Source organism: Artibeus jamaicensis, unplaced genomic scaffold (genome assembly GCF_021234435.1).
Source record: "Artibeus jamaicensis isolate MK-2021 breed Jamaican fruit bat unplaced genomic scaffold, CSHL_Jam_final scaffold_474, whole genome shotgun sequence".
NCBI classification, from domain to species: domain Eukaryota; kingdom Metazoa; phylum Chordata; class Mammalia; order Chiroptera; family Phyllostomidae; genus Artibeus; species Artibeus jamaicensis.
The window spans coordinates 13,683,304-13,699,907 of NW_026522046.1; the positions used below are offsets into that span (position 1 = coordinate 13,683,304).

At 35.1% G+C, this 16,604-nt stretch overlaps 1 protein-coding gene across 5 annotated transcripts in view; it reads right to left on the reverse strand.

Moving 5' to 3' along the window:
* Window positions 1-16,604, reverse strand: part of NAALADL2 (N-acetylated alpha-linked acidic dipeptidase like 2) — a 1,140,409-nt gene that overhangs the window by 625,640 nt on the left and 498,165 nt on the right. For all 5 annotated transcript variants that reach the window (XM_053657983.1, XM_053657979.1, XM_053657982.1 and 2 more), the window contains one exon: window positions 10,029-10,530. In XM_053657983.1, coding sequence (XP_053513958.1) covers window positions 10,029-10,522 — 494 coding nt within the window. In that variant the 5' untranslated portion in view covers window positions 10,523-10,530. The remainder of the gene's footprint in view (window positions 1-10,028; window positions 10,531-16,604) is intronic.

Sequence of the window (16,604 nt, forward strand, 5' to 3'; positions counted from 1 at the left end):
TTCAATAGGATATCTTTAAACAGGAAATGTAGTAGACATTCAGCTCATGTTTACACAAGGAAAATAAAATCCTCTACCTTCAAAATCAACTTTCTTAGTACATGCTATGAAAATATAGATAAAATATGTTCAAAAATCAAATGTCTGATATATGTATAATATATATGTATGACTTTAATTTCAAATTTCAATAATATACATAAATAACTAAAAGTATACCAGTGCTCTTAGATTTACAATGGGGTTACATCCTGATAAATCCATCATAAGTTGAAGATAAGTAGAAAATGCATTTAATGCACCTAACCTACTGAGTGTCATAGCTTAGCTTAGACTACCTCAAACACACTGAGAATATTTGTTTTCTCCTACAGTTAAGCAAAATAATCTTACTGCTGCTGCCCAGCACCCTGAGACAGTATTATAAAATATATTGCTAGCCTGGAAACAAATTAAAATTCAACATTTGCAGCATTCTTGCTAACATATGTGTATTGCTTTTTCATCATCATAAAGACAAAAATATTCTAAGTCAAACCATTGTAAGTTGGGGGCCATCTGCACATTCTTTTTCTTTTAAAAATAATTGATAATCTACATAGAAGTGAAGCCTTTAGCAAGAAGGTCTGCATTCTGGGCTCATTCTATTCCATCTTTCAGTGAAGATTTACTTAGTGCCTTCATACTATCACACTCAAGTGCCTCGTCAGACTCAGTATTCCCTCTCCACTGCAAAGGAGGAAGTGACTCATGCTGATGGAAGAGAGAAAATGAAGTACTGAGAGTTTCAAGGAAAGAGTAAGAGAACTTTCCTAGCGAGAGGTCAAAGAGCATCATGGAGGAGTAGGCACCTGAGTCAGGCCTTGAAGGATGCACAGTTATTTAAACAGGTCATGACTGAGAATGTCATTGCAGTCAAATCATGCAGTCAAACCATTACAGGTCCCTCCATCATCAATCCTCATGCACCCTGTTGTTGGGTTCTGATCTTGCTCTGGCCAAATGCCTAAGAATTGGAAGGGCTAAGTTCTTAGCTGTGAGTTGATCCAGTCAGTTAAGAGAATTAATGTCATTCAGCATAACACTGAGAAACCCTAGGTGAAGCACATGTTTTATCTAAAAGCTAGAGTAATAAAATACTATGCATAATTAAATAAATCTTATCCTGTGTATTTCTTTTGTGATTCAATTCAAGATAATGTCCATTTGTTATCTGGAGATATCAATAATAGAATAGATAATTACTTCCTTTAGGAACCACCACTCCATTACTGTCAAATTTATTCTATTATCATTTGCATAAATTGAATTATGTGTCTTTTTGCTGTACATTTATATCTTTTTCTCCAATTAAAATGCCAGTTGCTTCATTGCCTTCATTTCTCCCAAACTTCGTACTCTCAAAAAACATGAAGGGTAGAGGAAACAAAGATGAAAAATAAATATATAAGACAAGAAGAACAGAAAGATGGCTATGAAGTAGAGCTGGAGACTGGAGAACAGTTGTTGATGGCATCACCCTCATCAAGCCTCACATCTGTATAGAATTGTAAAAGCAAAAAACTCACTTTTGTGGTATCAGAGGAGTAAATAATTATTTATATTAAAGGAATCTTTCTAGTGTTCTGATAAATATAAAACAGTCCATGGGTCTCCAGCAACCCATGGACTCCACAGCTGGTTTCTCTCTAACCCATGATACCCATGCCTCTCTCATTTAGACTGGAGAGAATGTATAGCTGTCAGCTTTCTTGAATAAGAAGCTAGATGGTTGTCTATTCCTTAGTAAAAGGAGCATCACGGTTCTTGAATAGAAGAAAGTAAACAAGAGTCACAGATGGGGAAAGAGAAGGAGAAAATGAATGAAGAGACTGTGAGCACAGGAGAGACTATAATACTATAACAAGTAAACATGTCTAGTGTCTAGGTTAAAAGAACAGGGCAGAGGAGCAAAACACTGTTTACTTTCTTAGGTCAAGGGATGGTAAACTAGGGCAGGTAAGCAAAGATTTAATTACACTTAGAGCAAATTACATGTTTTATTTCTAGATAGCTTGAACAGAGACTTCCTTCTTTCAGGTGACCAACTTAGTTTAAGAAGAATCATTAAAAAAACATAGTAGATGCTACCAAGTAAAGTCCTGAGAGTCTGGTCTCCTTGGCAGGACAGGGTGGCCATTCGTCTAGGGTTCTTGATGCAGTTACTTGGCCTGGTAAAAGTAGGGCCTTGCCCTTTACAGAGGAGAGAAGTCCACCCTACCATGCACATAAAACTAATTCCTAAGAGGTAATCCAGAGTGGGGAAGACATAGGACAAGAATGTGACCCAGTATAGAGATAACAGTACAAATCTTTTTGTGCACTTCTAATCAATTAGTAAAAGCTTCCAGAAGTGCTTGGTTGAGAAGGATTCTGTGGCAAGATCTGAACACAATGAAAAAGAGTGCTAGGATGATCATTGACATGAAGGGGGCATAAAACAGAAAGTGGCATAAAGTATGAAACAAATTTGTCATTCCTTTAGTTCCACATCATTAAAGCCAGGTAACCTGACTAAATAGTGCCAATGGCAAGGTTTTGTTGGAATTGCAAAGTGTACCACTCAAGTTAAACATGTGATTATAAAATATACTCCCATTGCTAAAAGAAGTGAAGGGGAGGAAGCAGAGAAAAAAGAAATAAAAGAGGAAAAGAGGGAGAAGAAGAAATCCATCTTTAAAAGTATTATTTCAGAAGACAAAATAAATTTGATCTGAGAATTCATTTCAATTATTAAAATATGCCCCTATCTAAAACAATATTGAATGTTGTCTAGATTTACATATAAGGTTTCATTCATCAAGGTCCTGATAACAATAATTTATAATATTTCCTAAACTTTTTAAAGAGTTAAATAGATAAGATGTTTTTTAATGTTTATAAAGATCATAATACAGCATAACTTAACTCATGCTTAATTACCATACCAAACTAAATAATGACTAAAAAAAATTTCTTCTGACCAAATAAGGTAGACAATTAAACATAGATAAATCTCTAGAGGTTTTATTATATTATTTAATTATTTACTTTAACAAATAAAATGTGTTTTCTAAGTAAAATCTGGAAAGATGGATTACCACATATAAAGTAGTGGATTATTTTACTATTACAGATTTTTTTTCTGAATCTGTAAAGGCCATGAGAAAAAAACCTATCAAAGTCACAAGGAAGACACTTTAAAAGTAGTTCATACAAACAGACAGTAACCAAAGGGAAGGTGGGAGAAGATAATGGGGGAAAAGGGTGAAGTGTTTTCAGTAACAACTATAAAGGACATATGGACAAAACCAAGGGAGGGGGGAGTCAGGGGAGCGAGGTGGGGATGGCTGGGGTGGGGGAAAGTGGTGGGAGGAAAAGGCAGACAACTGTACTTGAACACCAATAAAATATGAAAAAAGTAGTTCATATATGCATAAATAATAACAAATGGCCAATTAATACATAAAGGTTTGCTAACATCATCTTTGGCCAATCAAAAATAATAATAATAATGAGAACCTAAAAGGCTAGTGGCCCTAAAAGGCACTTAAGTAATATGAATTGAGAAGCTAAACAAATTCTAACTTCCTGAATTTGTGACATACTTCCAGGAATTTATCAGAAGGTAATAATTAAATAAGCTCACAGAGACTATATAAAATAATATTTGTAGAGAAAACCTAAATGTCCATTTATAAGGAACAAGTTAAATAAATTCATGATGTCTATATAGTGGAATACCAACTGTTTGTTTAATGATTTAACCTATATTTATTGGTTTGAAAAAATGGTTTTAATGATATTGTAAGTGAAAATAATTCTAAAGCAGATATCAAAACAATATACACAGCATAATACAGTTTTGCTGATTGACAGGCAAATATAGAAAGAAAATGATAAAAGAAGGTGACAGAATTATGGGTGGTAGAATTACTTTATTCTCTGTAACTTTCAGTATGGCTTGTACTTTCAAGAAAAATAATAATGCTGCTCCGACTAAAAAATAAGATACCATATTAATCATAATTAGGGTATAACACACTTTTTCCTTTTCTTCTCATTATTTTCATAGCATCTACAGCTATCAAAAAGCAATATATTCCTGCATTCAAAAATATACTTAACTTCCTTGGTTCATCCGCTTCAAATACTTTATTATTATAATGTTCTATTAGCTAACAAATACTGACATTTTCCACATACTTTGTTCAGAAATGTGTTGAAGGTTTAAAGAAGGGGAAGAAATTAGTCAAAGAACACATATGAATAACCCATGGACATAGATAGACAATGGTGTGGGGATTGACTGAGCCAGCATGGCGGGGGGCTGGGAGGAGGGCAAAGGGGGAAAAATGGGACAACTGTAATAGAATAATCAAGAAAAAAAATTCCTTTTCGAAAATGTGTTTATGATTTTTATCGTGTGTGTATATATATACACAGACACACATAAATGTCATTCATTTAACAATATAAAGGATTGGTGACTCTATCATACAACAGTAATTAAACATTTGGCCTGTCTCATTTAATTTCTTCCAAGTTAAAGTGCTCTCTCTCTAGTCTTACTTAAGTCTGTTTTATACATGCTGACCAGCATCCCACTGGCCAAAGCTGTTTAGACTAAGGATAAGCATTTGACAGAGTCACAAATATCCCTGGCCTGCAAAGAATAATAATCATATTTCTTTCCTGGGAATAGTAACTGGACAAATAACATACTGGGTCACACATACAGCAGTTGGTATCAGAAGGAGAAACAATAAGGCAAACAAAAAGTAGTATGGATGGAAAGGGAGTTAAGTCACCTCGTTGTTCACCACTTACGTGAAAGTCAGATGACTGTGGCTATGAAGGTCCTTGAACCTGATTGGCTACAGATGCCATATCTTAAAACCCAATCAAATTAATAATCAAATTATTCACTGATTATTGTTTAAGGCTAGTTTCCTTTTTGAAGCTTACAATAAACATAAATTATTAAGTAGTTACTATATGAAGGCACCAAAAGCATACATTAAATAAGTCCTATTTTTTTATGTTTTTTATTATTGTTAAAGTATAGTTGTCTCCCTTTTCCCCACCCCCATGATGTCCCCTTGCCTCACCCATACCTGCCTCCCACCCTCAAACCTACTCCCTTTGGATTTGTCCATGTGTCCTTTATACATGTTCCTTGATGGCCCTTCTCCTATTTTCCCCCATTATCCCTCTCCTCCCTCCCCTCTGGTTATTATCAGTTTGTTCTCTATTTCAATGTCTCTGATTATATTTTGCTTGCTGATTAGTTTCCACTAATATGTGAGATCCTACCATATTTGTCATTCGCCCCCTGGCTCATTTTACTTATCATATAAGGAATCATAAACAACCCTGAATAGCCACAGCAATTTTGAGAAAGAGGAATCATGATTCCTGATACCAAACTATATTACAAGGTCACAATAATCAAAACAGTCTGGTACTGGCATAAGAACAGACCCATAGATCAATGGAAGAGAATAGAGAGCCCAGAAATAAACCCATGCCTCTATGGTCAATTCATACTCTACAAAGGGGGCAGAAGCATAAAATGGAGTAAAAATAGCCTCTTCAGCAAATGATAGTGGAAGAGCTGGACAGCTACATGCAAAAAAATGAAACTCAATCACCAACCTACACCATACACAAAAATAAACTCAAGGTGGATAATAGACTTAAAACAAGTCACAATACCATAAAAAGTCCTAAATGAGAACATAAGCAGGAAAATCTCAGATATTCCATGCAGCAATATTTTCACTGAAAATGTCCCCTAAAGCAAGAGATAAAAAGAAAAAATAAACAAATGGGGATTCATCAAAATAAAAAGCTTCTGCATGGGTAAAAGAAACATCAGTAAAATGAAAAGAAAACCAAAGATGTGGGAAACTATATTTACCAATGATAACTCAGACAAGGGTTTGGTCTCCAAAATATTTAAAGAACTTACATGCCTCAACTCCAGGAAGACAAAAAACCCAATTAAAAAATGAGCAAAGGACCTGAACAGACACTTCTCTAAGGACACACAGAAGTCCCAGATATATATGAAAGGATGCTAAGCATCACTAGCCATCAGAGAGATGCAAACTAAAACCACAATGATATACCACTTTACACCGGTCAGAATGGTCATCATAAACAAAGCAACAAACAACAAGTGTTGGAGAGGTTGTGGAGAAAAGGGAACCCTAGTGCACTGCTGGTGGGAATGCAGACTGGTGCAGCCACTGTGGAAAACAATATGGAATTTCCTCAGAAAACTAAAAATGGAACTGCCTTTTGACTCAGCAATTCCACTGCTGGAATTATACCCTAAAGTGATCAGTGTCGTTTAAGAGTCAGAACTTTAAACTGTCTCCCACTTTTTGATTCTCTCTAGATTGGGAACCTTGGAGTCAAATACAGAAAAAGAATCAGTTTTTATTTGCTTTCTGTTTTTACAATTCCTCAGAGCTCCTGACACTGCCAAGATTGAAACAGAGACTTGAAAAAATACAAAATGGAAGCACAGTGTTTTGACTTGATACTCTCACAAACTAGGATGGTATACTCTGAATCTGGCAGGAGTTGTTAGCTGAATTTTCATCAGCAACTAGCCAGTTCAAGTCTTACCACTTAGATTTCTCATTTGGGAGTCAAACACTCTGTGTGAAGTACTATCAGATTTTTCCAAGTAGTTCTACTAAACCTTCTTTCTGTAGGACTTTAGGCTTCCTCCTTGAGAAAAGATTGAGACTTACAACACCACTAGTACATCTCTCCCCAAATCCTCTTTTTTCACTCTGTTGTTTTAGTCTCTCCTAGGCTATAACTGGGTGATCATCTTAGGGTTTTATCCTTTTTTAAAAATTCAAGTTCTGCATGCTGAGCCTAATTCGAAATTATTATCCATTGTCTTCAACTGAGACATTGACTTTCACATTTTTTATAGTAGCTGGTTATACATGAGTTTTCATTTATTTAAAAACAGGATATTGCATATCCCCTTGCTATCACATAATTATATAATAGAAAATAGTATTTCATAATTGTATTACAAATAAGAATATTCATAACTTTTAAATATAATTATATGAAAAATCAAAATAGTAAGCAATGTAATTTTCAAATGTATAAGTGAGCAATTAAACACAGGTCTGGTTCTCACTTATCTATGCATTTTTCCTCACTTAGAAAAATACTCATTCCATGCTTACTAGACAATAGAAGTCTAACGGTGGGTAAAGCAGATTTGATCCAGTCCTTCATGAAATCTGTAGCCTAATCTATTAAAAATGTATTTTATATTTCACAACCTTTAGGAGGTTTTTGCAAGAACTAACATAGCTTTAGAGCATGGGCAAAATGGAGATCCAATAAAAAAAGTGGGACAGCAATTGATGAACAAAACAGTTGGCCATGGAGAGCCAAAACTGATCATAAATTGATGGAAAATAACAGTAGAAACTTGTGATGTACAGTTAGTGTTCTGATGACTTAGTAAACGCAGGAAGTCATAGTTTGGCATGTGGTTATCACGACAATTTGAGAGTAATTGCTTTTGGGTGAGGAAATGTTTTTTGGAGAAACTTACTGTAAACGTATTTGTACCAAAGAGATTTTTTAAGGAAAAATCTATTATTGCAATAGGAAAAAAACTGGCTATTTGACAGAGCATAATTTTGAATCTGTGTCCAACCACTAAATACTGCCTGGAAGGATCACAGTCAGTGATTAGGTTTTTGTAGCTAGATTTGAAATATATATGTTGTTGATGTTTGAGTTTAAGAAGAGCATAAAAGCCTTATTGTCCTGCAACTCTTATTCTAAGGACAATAATATTTTTTAAACTTAATTATCCATTTTAAACTTAAAACCAACATCCAATGTAAAAACAGGACCTGAGTCACCTTTTAAAGATAATTATAATGGTGAAGAAAATAAGTAAAACAAAAAAGCCAAGAAATATAAGGAGAGAAAATGAAGTTGTCAGCTAGTTGGTATACAGAAAACATGCTATTAAGTTCCTTATTATTTCAATACAAATTTGATTCTGAACTTGCTAAAAACCAAAGTAAAAGGGAAGCAGGTTAGGTTATGAGAATCACTGTGTCCATAAATTAAAAACTAAGAAGTTTCTCAGTAAAAACATAGTTATTCTTAAAATTAAGAAGACACTGATCCTTTTGTAGAAGATGCTTTTGTAGTATAATGAATGTCCACAGTGCAGTTATACAGTGCCATAGAGTTCTGTTCTCTCTCTCTCTGTCTCCCTCCCTTCTTCCCTCCCTCTATCTTTTAGTATCATCCTTGCATCCTATTTTATACAGACTCCTTGGCCAGCTGTGCTGAGCCCTCAAGGATGAGTTTCACAGTCTCTGAGTCAGCAGGGCTTCCTGCAGGGTTCAGCCAACAGGACAACTGGTGGGACACTGAAGGGCAGGAGGATGGGAAAACCTGTGGTTTTTCTTATTCTCTATCTGCAGCGGTGTCTCTGGCTAAGGCTGCACAGTACTCTCTCCACACTGCCCCCCACACACATGCTTATACTTGTGTATGCAGAATGCTATAATTTCCACCAAGTTACTCTGAATCTTTGTCCCACCAGCCTAGGTTTAGTAATGACTTCATTTTGTTGTTAATCTCTGGGCTACCTCAGTGTCCCAGATGAGCTTCTCGGGTTTTTTGTCACTGATAGAATAATTGTCTTACTTAAATTCCCTCTGCTTTACATATTCAGTGAGCTTTCTCTTGTCCTGGTTGGATCCCGATTTACAGAATCACTTGTTATAATACAATGGCTATCTTTCAGCTCAATTAAATATAAACAATTTTACATCAGGAAACACCATGGAAAGTGTTATTATTTGCATATTATGTGGTAAAAATTACTTATACAACAGTGGATATCAGACACAGAAGAGTTTAGGAAACAAATTCCCACTACTAACTCAAGTGTGATCTTCTGGAATAGAATTATAATTCACCAATATCAATACAAGTGATATTTCAGCACATAGATTAAACAATTCATTTTCAGTGGACATGCTCCCTAGACAATCTCTAGAAATGAATACATGCCAATATCTTGGCTGTAATAAATCAGTGTAATCCAGAAAGAATATCCTTGGAAAGTAATCTTCTTCTTCATCCACTTAAAAATAACATCTGTATGATTCTCCTAGAACTTTCTCTTCTTGGCAAATACAGAAAATATGTATGGAAAGTAACATGTAATCATCCCCTTCCAGTTCCTTACTTCACTGAATAGGTAAACTAAGGAACATTTTACCCCAACATATATGTCAGTAACATATCAAACAATAAAATGTTCAAGTTATCACTGATTATGTGACATCAATGAAGATTTTCCAAAGAGGTCAGATTAAAGCCTGATAAATAATATTTTGTTATCATTAACTTCAAAAACAACACATCGTGGTGCAGCAAATCATATGCAAACAACTTCGAGAGAGATGAGTTTTTAGAATTGTTTGATATCTAGAAACCAATGTTCCAATACAAATATGCTCATTGGGAAGCTCAGGGATGCGGGAGAACAAAGACTACCAGTGCTTATCTTAGCTCCTGACCACAGAGGCAGTCACTTCTGCACATAAATCAGGTTTGTTTTATTCTGAGGTCATTAAAAATTCAATCATATGGCTAATACCTTAGTTTTTATTACATGAATATCCAACAGTCTTTGCATCTCAATTTGGCTGACTTGGGCTTCCCAAGATGGAAAAAATGCACTGGCTCACGTGTTTTAGTATTCATAGTAATCATTGTTCTTATAAATTAATAAAACAGCATCACAAATTTGCATTATGACATCATAAATCTGAAAATATGAACCCCCTCTGTGAAGAATGTGCTGGTAAGTTATGTCTCTTGGTTTGCAAGATTACCCTTGAACTATGGCAAAATTACCTGCTGGATACTCACTAAAACATCTTTCCCAGGTGCAACCTCCCACCAACATCCATTTTTTCTCTACCTACCTGAAAGTTTTCTTAATATCTTCTGCTTGGATTGTCTTGAGAATCTCTTCATATAACTGATGATCAAGTGTTCCTGAAGAAGTAGCATTTGAAGGGCAATTCTCATGTGCATAATAGCCTATCAAAATGCCAAAAATAAATAAAATGATGGCTGTGCAAAGTATTTTTAATAGGCAGCAAAAGTTGCAGTGGTTGCTCTTTGGTGCAGATCTTGTGTAACGGGGAGCATAGTCAGTCTCTTCCTGAAGTCGCTGGAACCTGCCTTTGGGTGAAGTTGCTGGCTGAATGGAATCAAGACTGAGGTCTGCAGTCTCTGAATTCTCCAGGTTCTGATGCTCAGCACCATCTAGCTGGAACTGGTCAAAACCAGGCTCCTCCAGTTCCTTTTCCATGTCCCACTCTAAGTCAAGGGCAGTGGCTTGAAGGTCATCATTGTCTAAGTACTGTGAATGTCCTGGAGCTCTTTGATCTGCATTGACCTTTTGATAGGCCATCTTTTTACCTGTGAAAATGAGAGAATTAGAGTTTTTTTAATAAACAACAAAGAAAACCTCCATGGTGAAAACAAAACAATAAACCATATTATGTGTCCATAAAATTTCAGTGATTATAATCAGCAGAAATGCATTGCCCCTACAGAAAAATCACATATAAGTTAATTATGTTTTTCTACTAATGTTACTATAGGAAAAGAAGATCAAACATAAGAGAAGGTACTTGGTGGAAAAGTTTATGAGAACTCAAAATACACACACATACATGCACACACACTATTAACCTTCAAAGCTCAGAGAATAAGTCACAAATGCACAGTTGTATTGAGAATAATGCATTACAATGAAGGCAAAATTTAAGCTTATTCATGTTCACAATCACTTTTAAGGAAGAAAAAAGGAGCAGAAGCAATACAACTACTATTTGGTAGGTTAAGGGAAAAAATAAAAGACCCTGGGATAATTTACACTGCAAGAGCTAATTTTAAAATCAAATTCAGAATAAGAATAGGCAGATAAACTAAATAAAGTAGCAATGCTACAGAAATACAAGAAGCAAGATATGGTATATTACATCATTGTGAGAAATTAAAAGGACTGGAAAAATTTAAGGCTACCTCAGACAACCAAGATATTCCATGGGATTAATGACATGAATTGGCTCAACTCATTCAACTTTAAATAAAAGTCTGGGCTGGCATCCATCCAAAAAAGGAGGCCTTTTGCCAGGCTAGGAAAATTTGGTTTCATAACCTTGCTATAGCAATGGCAGATGGAGTTTTTTCTCCCCCACACAGTTTTGGATGACTGTTTGCTGTATCCTGCAGTGTGGTATTAGGATAACTAGGCTAATTAACTACAAGTGGTCTTCAGTCTGTATTCACTAACCCACTGGTTTGTTATGGTTGCAGGTTGAGTATTTATAACTAAATTTTCTGTGTATTAGATATGTCACCTAAGCTGGAATTTAAGGTCCCTTACTATGTTTTATGATTTTTCTATGTGCCCCACTGTGGGTAAAGAACAGAGCTCACCTGGCAAATGATTAGCCAATTGCCTAACAACCAGTTTTTGACAAATGAACTCTAATGAAAAAGATACAAATAGGGACTTCATAAAGGACAGTGGAATTATGCACAGCTCCAGTCCAGGCTGGCAGAAGCTCATATGAATTAAAATGTTCTGAATGTTTTAAAAAGTTCAAACATAATAAAATATTTTGTAATTCTGACTAGATTCTCATCTACTACCTACAAACTAGGATGTACATTTACCTGCTTGGCTGGAGTTGAGTCAGTAAAATAAGAATCTATGCGTGGCAGGTACTGGGATAGGCTTCTAGTCCTCAGGAAGGGATTGATCCAATCAGAGACAGATAAATAAACAACTAAGTAAAAATTTAAAAAATGTAAGGGGGATTCAGGTTTGACTGATTCTACAGAGAAAATGGGAAAGGATTTCCCAAGTGACCTCTAAGGTACTTTTGACAAAAGAGAAGGCGTTAACTAGGGCAGACCAGCGGCAGTGCGAGTGGAGGGCATCCCAGCAGCGGGAAATCTACAAGCACACAGAAGAATGAGAATGCATGATGCATGGATCATCTGAAAAACCTAGAGTAGTATGATGTAGCTAAAGATGCAGCACCTAGGCCAGAAATTTGGGGGAAATAGTAAGGAATGTGATCTTGGACAAAGGGCTTCATTCTCTGCAACTCAGAGTATTCATCTGTGAAATGGGCATGATAATAATATAAAGCTCATAGTGTTGTCATTAAGATTATCTGAGAGAGTGAACCTAACACAACCACTGAAGGCTGCATGAGTCAAAAAAAAAAACATTTTTAGTAGTGGAGGAGGGAGAACTGTCAAGGATTGTTATAAGAAGTTCAATAATGCAGAAAAATCATATAACTCTGTAAAACATTGTGGAGAAAAGAAGAAGGTTGCCTAATACTCATGTACAACACACTCACATGCACACACACACACACACACACACACATTAGCTTGTTTGATTTTTTTCACATTTAGTCTATATGTGGAGACTAAAATATGTTTTAAAAACACCACATGACATGCCAACTGTTATCATGCAGGTATTTATTTGGCACTATATATGAGAGGACAGCCTCAGAAATGATTCTGCAGACACTTTTTCATCTTTCTCCCTTTCCTGCCCCCTTTCCTGCCCTGTCCCCCTTCTACTTGGCCTAGTTTCCAAAATGATAAAAAAAATGCAGCATTTGAATTGTCTTTCATCACATCAAGACAAGTAGAGAAAGGGAATGACATATGGAGTTAGTGACACTTATTCAGATTGGTTAGGAGATCCTGGAATAACTGATGGATGAAGAATCCAAATCATACTTGGTTAAAAAGAAAAAGGAAAAGGGGGGAGAGGAAGGGGAGATAGAGGATGAAGGAAACCTGAAGGAAGTAGAACTCTCTAAGGTTAATGATTCAAACCCTGTTGTATTCTAGAAATAGAACCTGAGTTGTAAAATTAAGTGATTCTGCCCTGGCTGGTGTAGCTCGGTGGATTGAACACAGGCTGCGAACCAAAGGGTCGTGGTTTGATTCCCAGTCAGGGCATATGTCTGAGTTGCAGGCCAGATCCCCAGTAGGGGGCCAGGTGAGAGGCAACTCCACACTGATGTTTCTCTCCCTCTCTTTCTCTTCCCCTTCCCCTCCCTCTAAAAATAAAATTAAGTGATTCTTTTAAGACTGAGAAAGTGATATTTGGGTACTCATTTTTAAATGCAAAAGCACTTTTATAAAGTTATAAGACTGAAAAGTCAGTGGTAAACTTTTAAATACTTTAATACCCCACAATTCAAAATATTTTAACATTCATTATAAAATAGTGCAATTTCTTAGCACTAGTCAATTTTTTTCCTGTTTGGCTTAAACATCAATAAATTCCTGCTATCCTGACATAATATAATATTTTCTTCTTTGACTGTTCAGTTCATGCATTATTGATTAATTTACTTAAACACTGCCCCAATGTTTTTCTCTTAGATTTTTCCCTCTCATTTTAATGAATCAAGGTCTCTTTCTCAAAAGCATTTTCAAAGATTTAATTATAGAATATAGTTTATGTTGAAGGAAGATTTGACTCACAGGAGCTACTACTAAAATGTGAGATCTCTAATTCTGACCTCTAGTACATACATTCAGTCATTTCTCTGCAAAGCACTTAAAAGCCAGCTGCAGTGATGAGGCACAGTTTTCACTGCTACCCTGACAATAGGCATTCCATCACATGCACATCAGCAATTTAACGCTTTTCAAATATCAGTCAGAGCCATCAATTAAAATGTAATGAAGATACAGATATTAACTCCTCAGTATGATAGATAGCTGCCTGACATCCTTACCACCACTCCAAACTCATTACATGTTGACAAATTTTCACTAGATTCTATATTCCAGGAAAGCAGTATCTTGGTCAAAGGCAGATGGAGCCACTTAATGTAACAAAGTCCAAAGTATTTCAGGAAAATTGCCATGGAAATAAATATTGATAACATGTACACTGAAGAATTTTAAGTATATAAATATACATATATATTCTATTTATTTAAAGTATCCTGCTTTATGGACAATGGGATAGCTTTTGCAAAAATATAACAAAGATCTCTGCCCTCACATTTTGTTTCATGTAATCAATCTATCCAAAATGAAATCCTCAAAAATAACACTGATTAAGAATCTACTAAGTTAATAAAACTTTGATAACATTTACTATTGAGTCAGAACAAATTATCCTCTGGGTCCCATAAAGAACGCAGTTTTCACTAAAATGCCTATGCCCTGTGAGACTAGGAAATGACACATCACATTTCTTTTACCAGAATATTTCAATTCCCAAGTGCAATGAAAGTGTTATGTTATAAAAAGAAATCCAGCAAAATCGGCATGCCCAAGATATCATATTTTATGCCATTTGACCTTCATATATTTTCCATTACCGACACAAAAGGTTCATTTAACTTATACTCTCATATTATTTTACAGCTATTCCACAGGAGTAATATAAAAAATATTTTAGAATCCTTTACATGAATCTTTCTCTATAACATATGTACTTTTGTGTAGGCCAGGTCATAGAAACTTGTGGCATTTTTTAAAAATAGAAATATCTGAAACATCCTTATGGTCTATATTGTACCATTGGTCTTTCTTGTAAAGAGAAATTGTTAGAAAAAGTTGAATATATTATTCATGTTTTCTGCATATCTTATTTATTTAAGTTAGACCCCCCCAACCAAGCCCATGCCAAAGGCTAAACTATTTGGAAATTCATATACTAATTTATTTTTTATGTAGAGTTGTTCTCCCTTATTTGTAGGGGATAGTTCTAAGACCTCAAAGGGTTGCCTGAAACCTCATGTAGTATAATACTCTATGTATACTGTTTTTCCCTATACATATAATAAAGTTTAACTTTAAATTAGACACAGTAAAAGATTACAATAATTAATAATAAACTAGAATAATTATAACACAACCTGTAATAAAAGATATGTAATTATATTCTGTCTCTCAAAAATTTTATTTCTGAAAAATGTCCATAAACATCTCCACCCACGAATTTGGTACCTTTTCAATCTTCATGACACATTTATCATGCACTGTGGCCATAACTTTTGTAGTTCTGAGGCACAATGGAAAAACTAGCATGGGTTTTTTTTCCCTTCCTCACAATTTGATAAAAATTTCATTCTTACCAGACAGCTTAGCAACCTCAGCATTTACAATTGTTCTCCCTTTTAAGTCAAGAGCTTTCACTTTTTCACTTCAAGGAAGCAATTTACAACTTCTCTTTGGCATATCCAAATTGGCAGCATCACTGCTCTTGCACCAATCTGCACTGAGATAGCAGAATAGTAGATCTGATAAGCAAGAGGCTATTAACTGACAAATGGGCAGGGAACATCTACAGACTGGAGAAGCTGGGCAAAGGGCAGATTCACTCTTGGACAGGACAAAAGGGACAGCAGGAGACTGCATCACTCCATTCAGAAGGCCACATGGTTTAAAATATTAACTGTTTTTTCTGAAGTTTCCTATTTCATATTTTTAGACCACACTGGTGGGCAGGTAATGAAAACCACGGAAAGTGCAACTGTGAATAAGGGAGAACTACTTACACTCACCCTTCACATATATGGAAAAATACAAGTTGAACTAAAAGGTTTTATTTCTAGGCAATGACAGGCTTAGATCAATAAAAAACATGAATTTGCATTTTTACTGAGTATGTGATTGGATTAAATTGATACTTCTGAATGCTTTTCTTCCACACATTTATACTGGGAGGGACACAGTGTACAGAAATAAAAGATAAATACTGAAAAGGCTAAAATTTTAATATAGAAGTAAAATCTCTGGCTGCTACAGATCAAGCTTAACACAATTGGTGGCACTTATATTTTGGGTAATAAATATATGTTAAACAAAAGTTTTATTTAATAAGTAATTTATTACTAATGCCGCTTAGAAATATGATCAGAGCACTATTACTTTCTTGAGGGAATTTAGTACATGATGACTTGACATCGTCAATCTCTAAACTAGTAGACTATAGTCACACTATCTGGATCAAATTCTAGCTCCGCTATGTAGTTTAGACCAGTTATTTAATGTCTCTAGGCTTAGATTCCATATTCATAAAATGGAAATAACAAATGAGATTAAATTATTGAAGGATCTTATAACAACATCTAACATATTGTAAGTGATTCATTAATAAAGGATCACTCCAACAATTCTATAGAGTTGAAGATATTTGAAACATTTGGAGTTTACACTTTAAAGCACTGCCTTAATTAAATTTAATTCCAACTAGGAGCTTTAAGTTTCAATAATGAGAACCCGCAGGTAACAAGAAATTCAGTGGTGTACTCATGCACTTCTGAGAGTGGGAAGTATCTGTTAATTATTAGCTATTGTTCAGACAGATGAGAGGGAAGTGTGGCTAATGTTATACAAAAAGTTGTTATTGCATTTGGCTTACCACTACCAATTTTATATCTTGTTATTGCAGAGCTGAATTTCTTGTTTGTCTATTTAAAAAA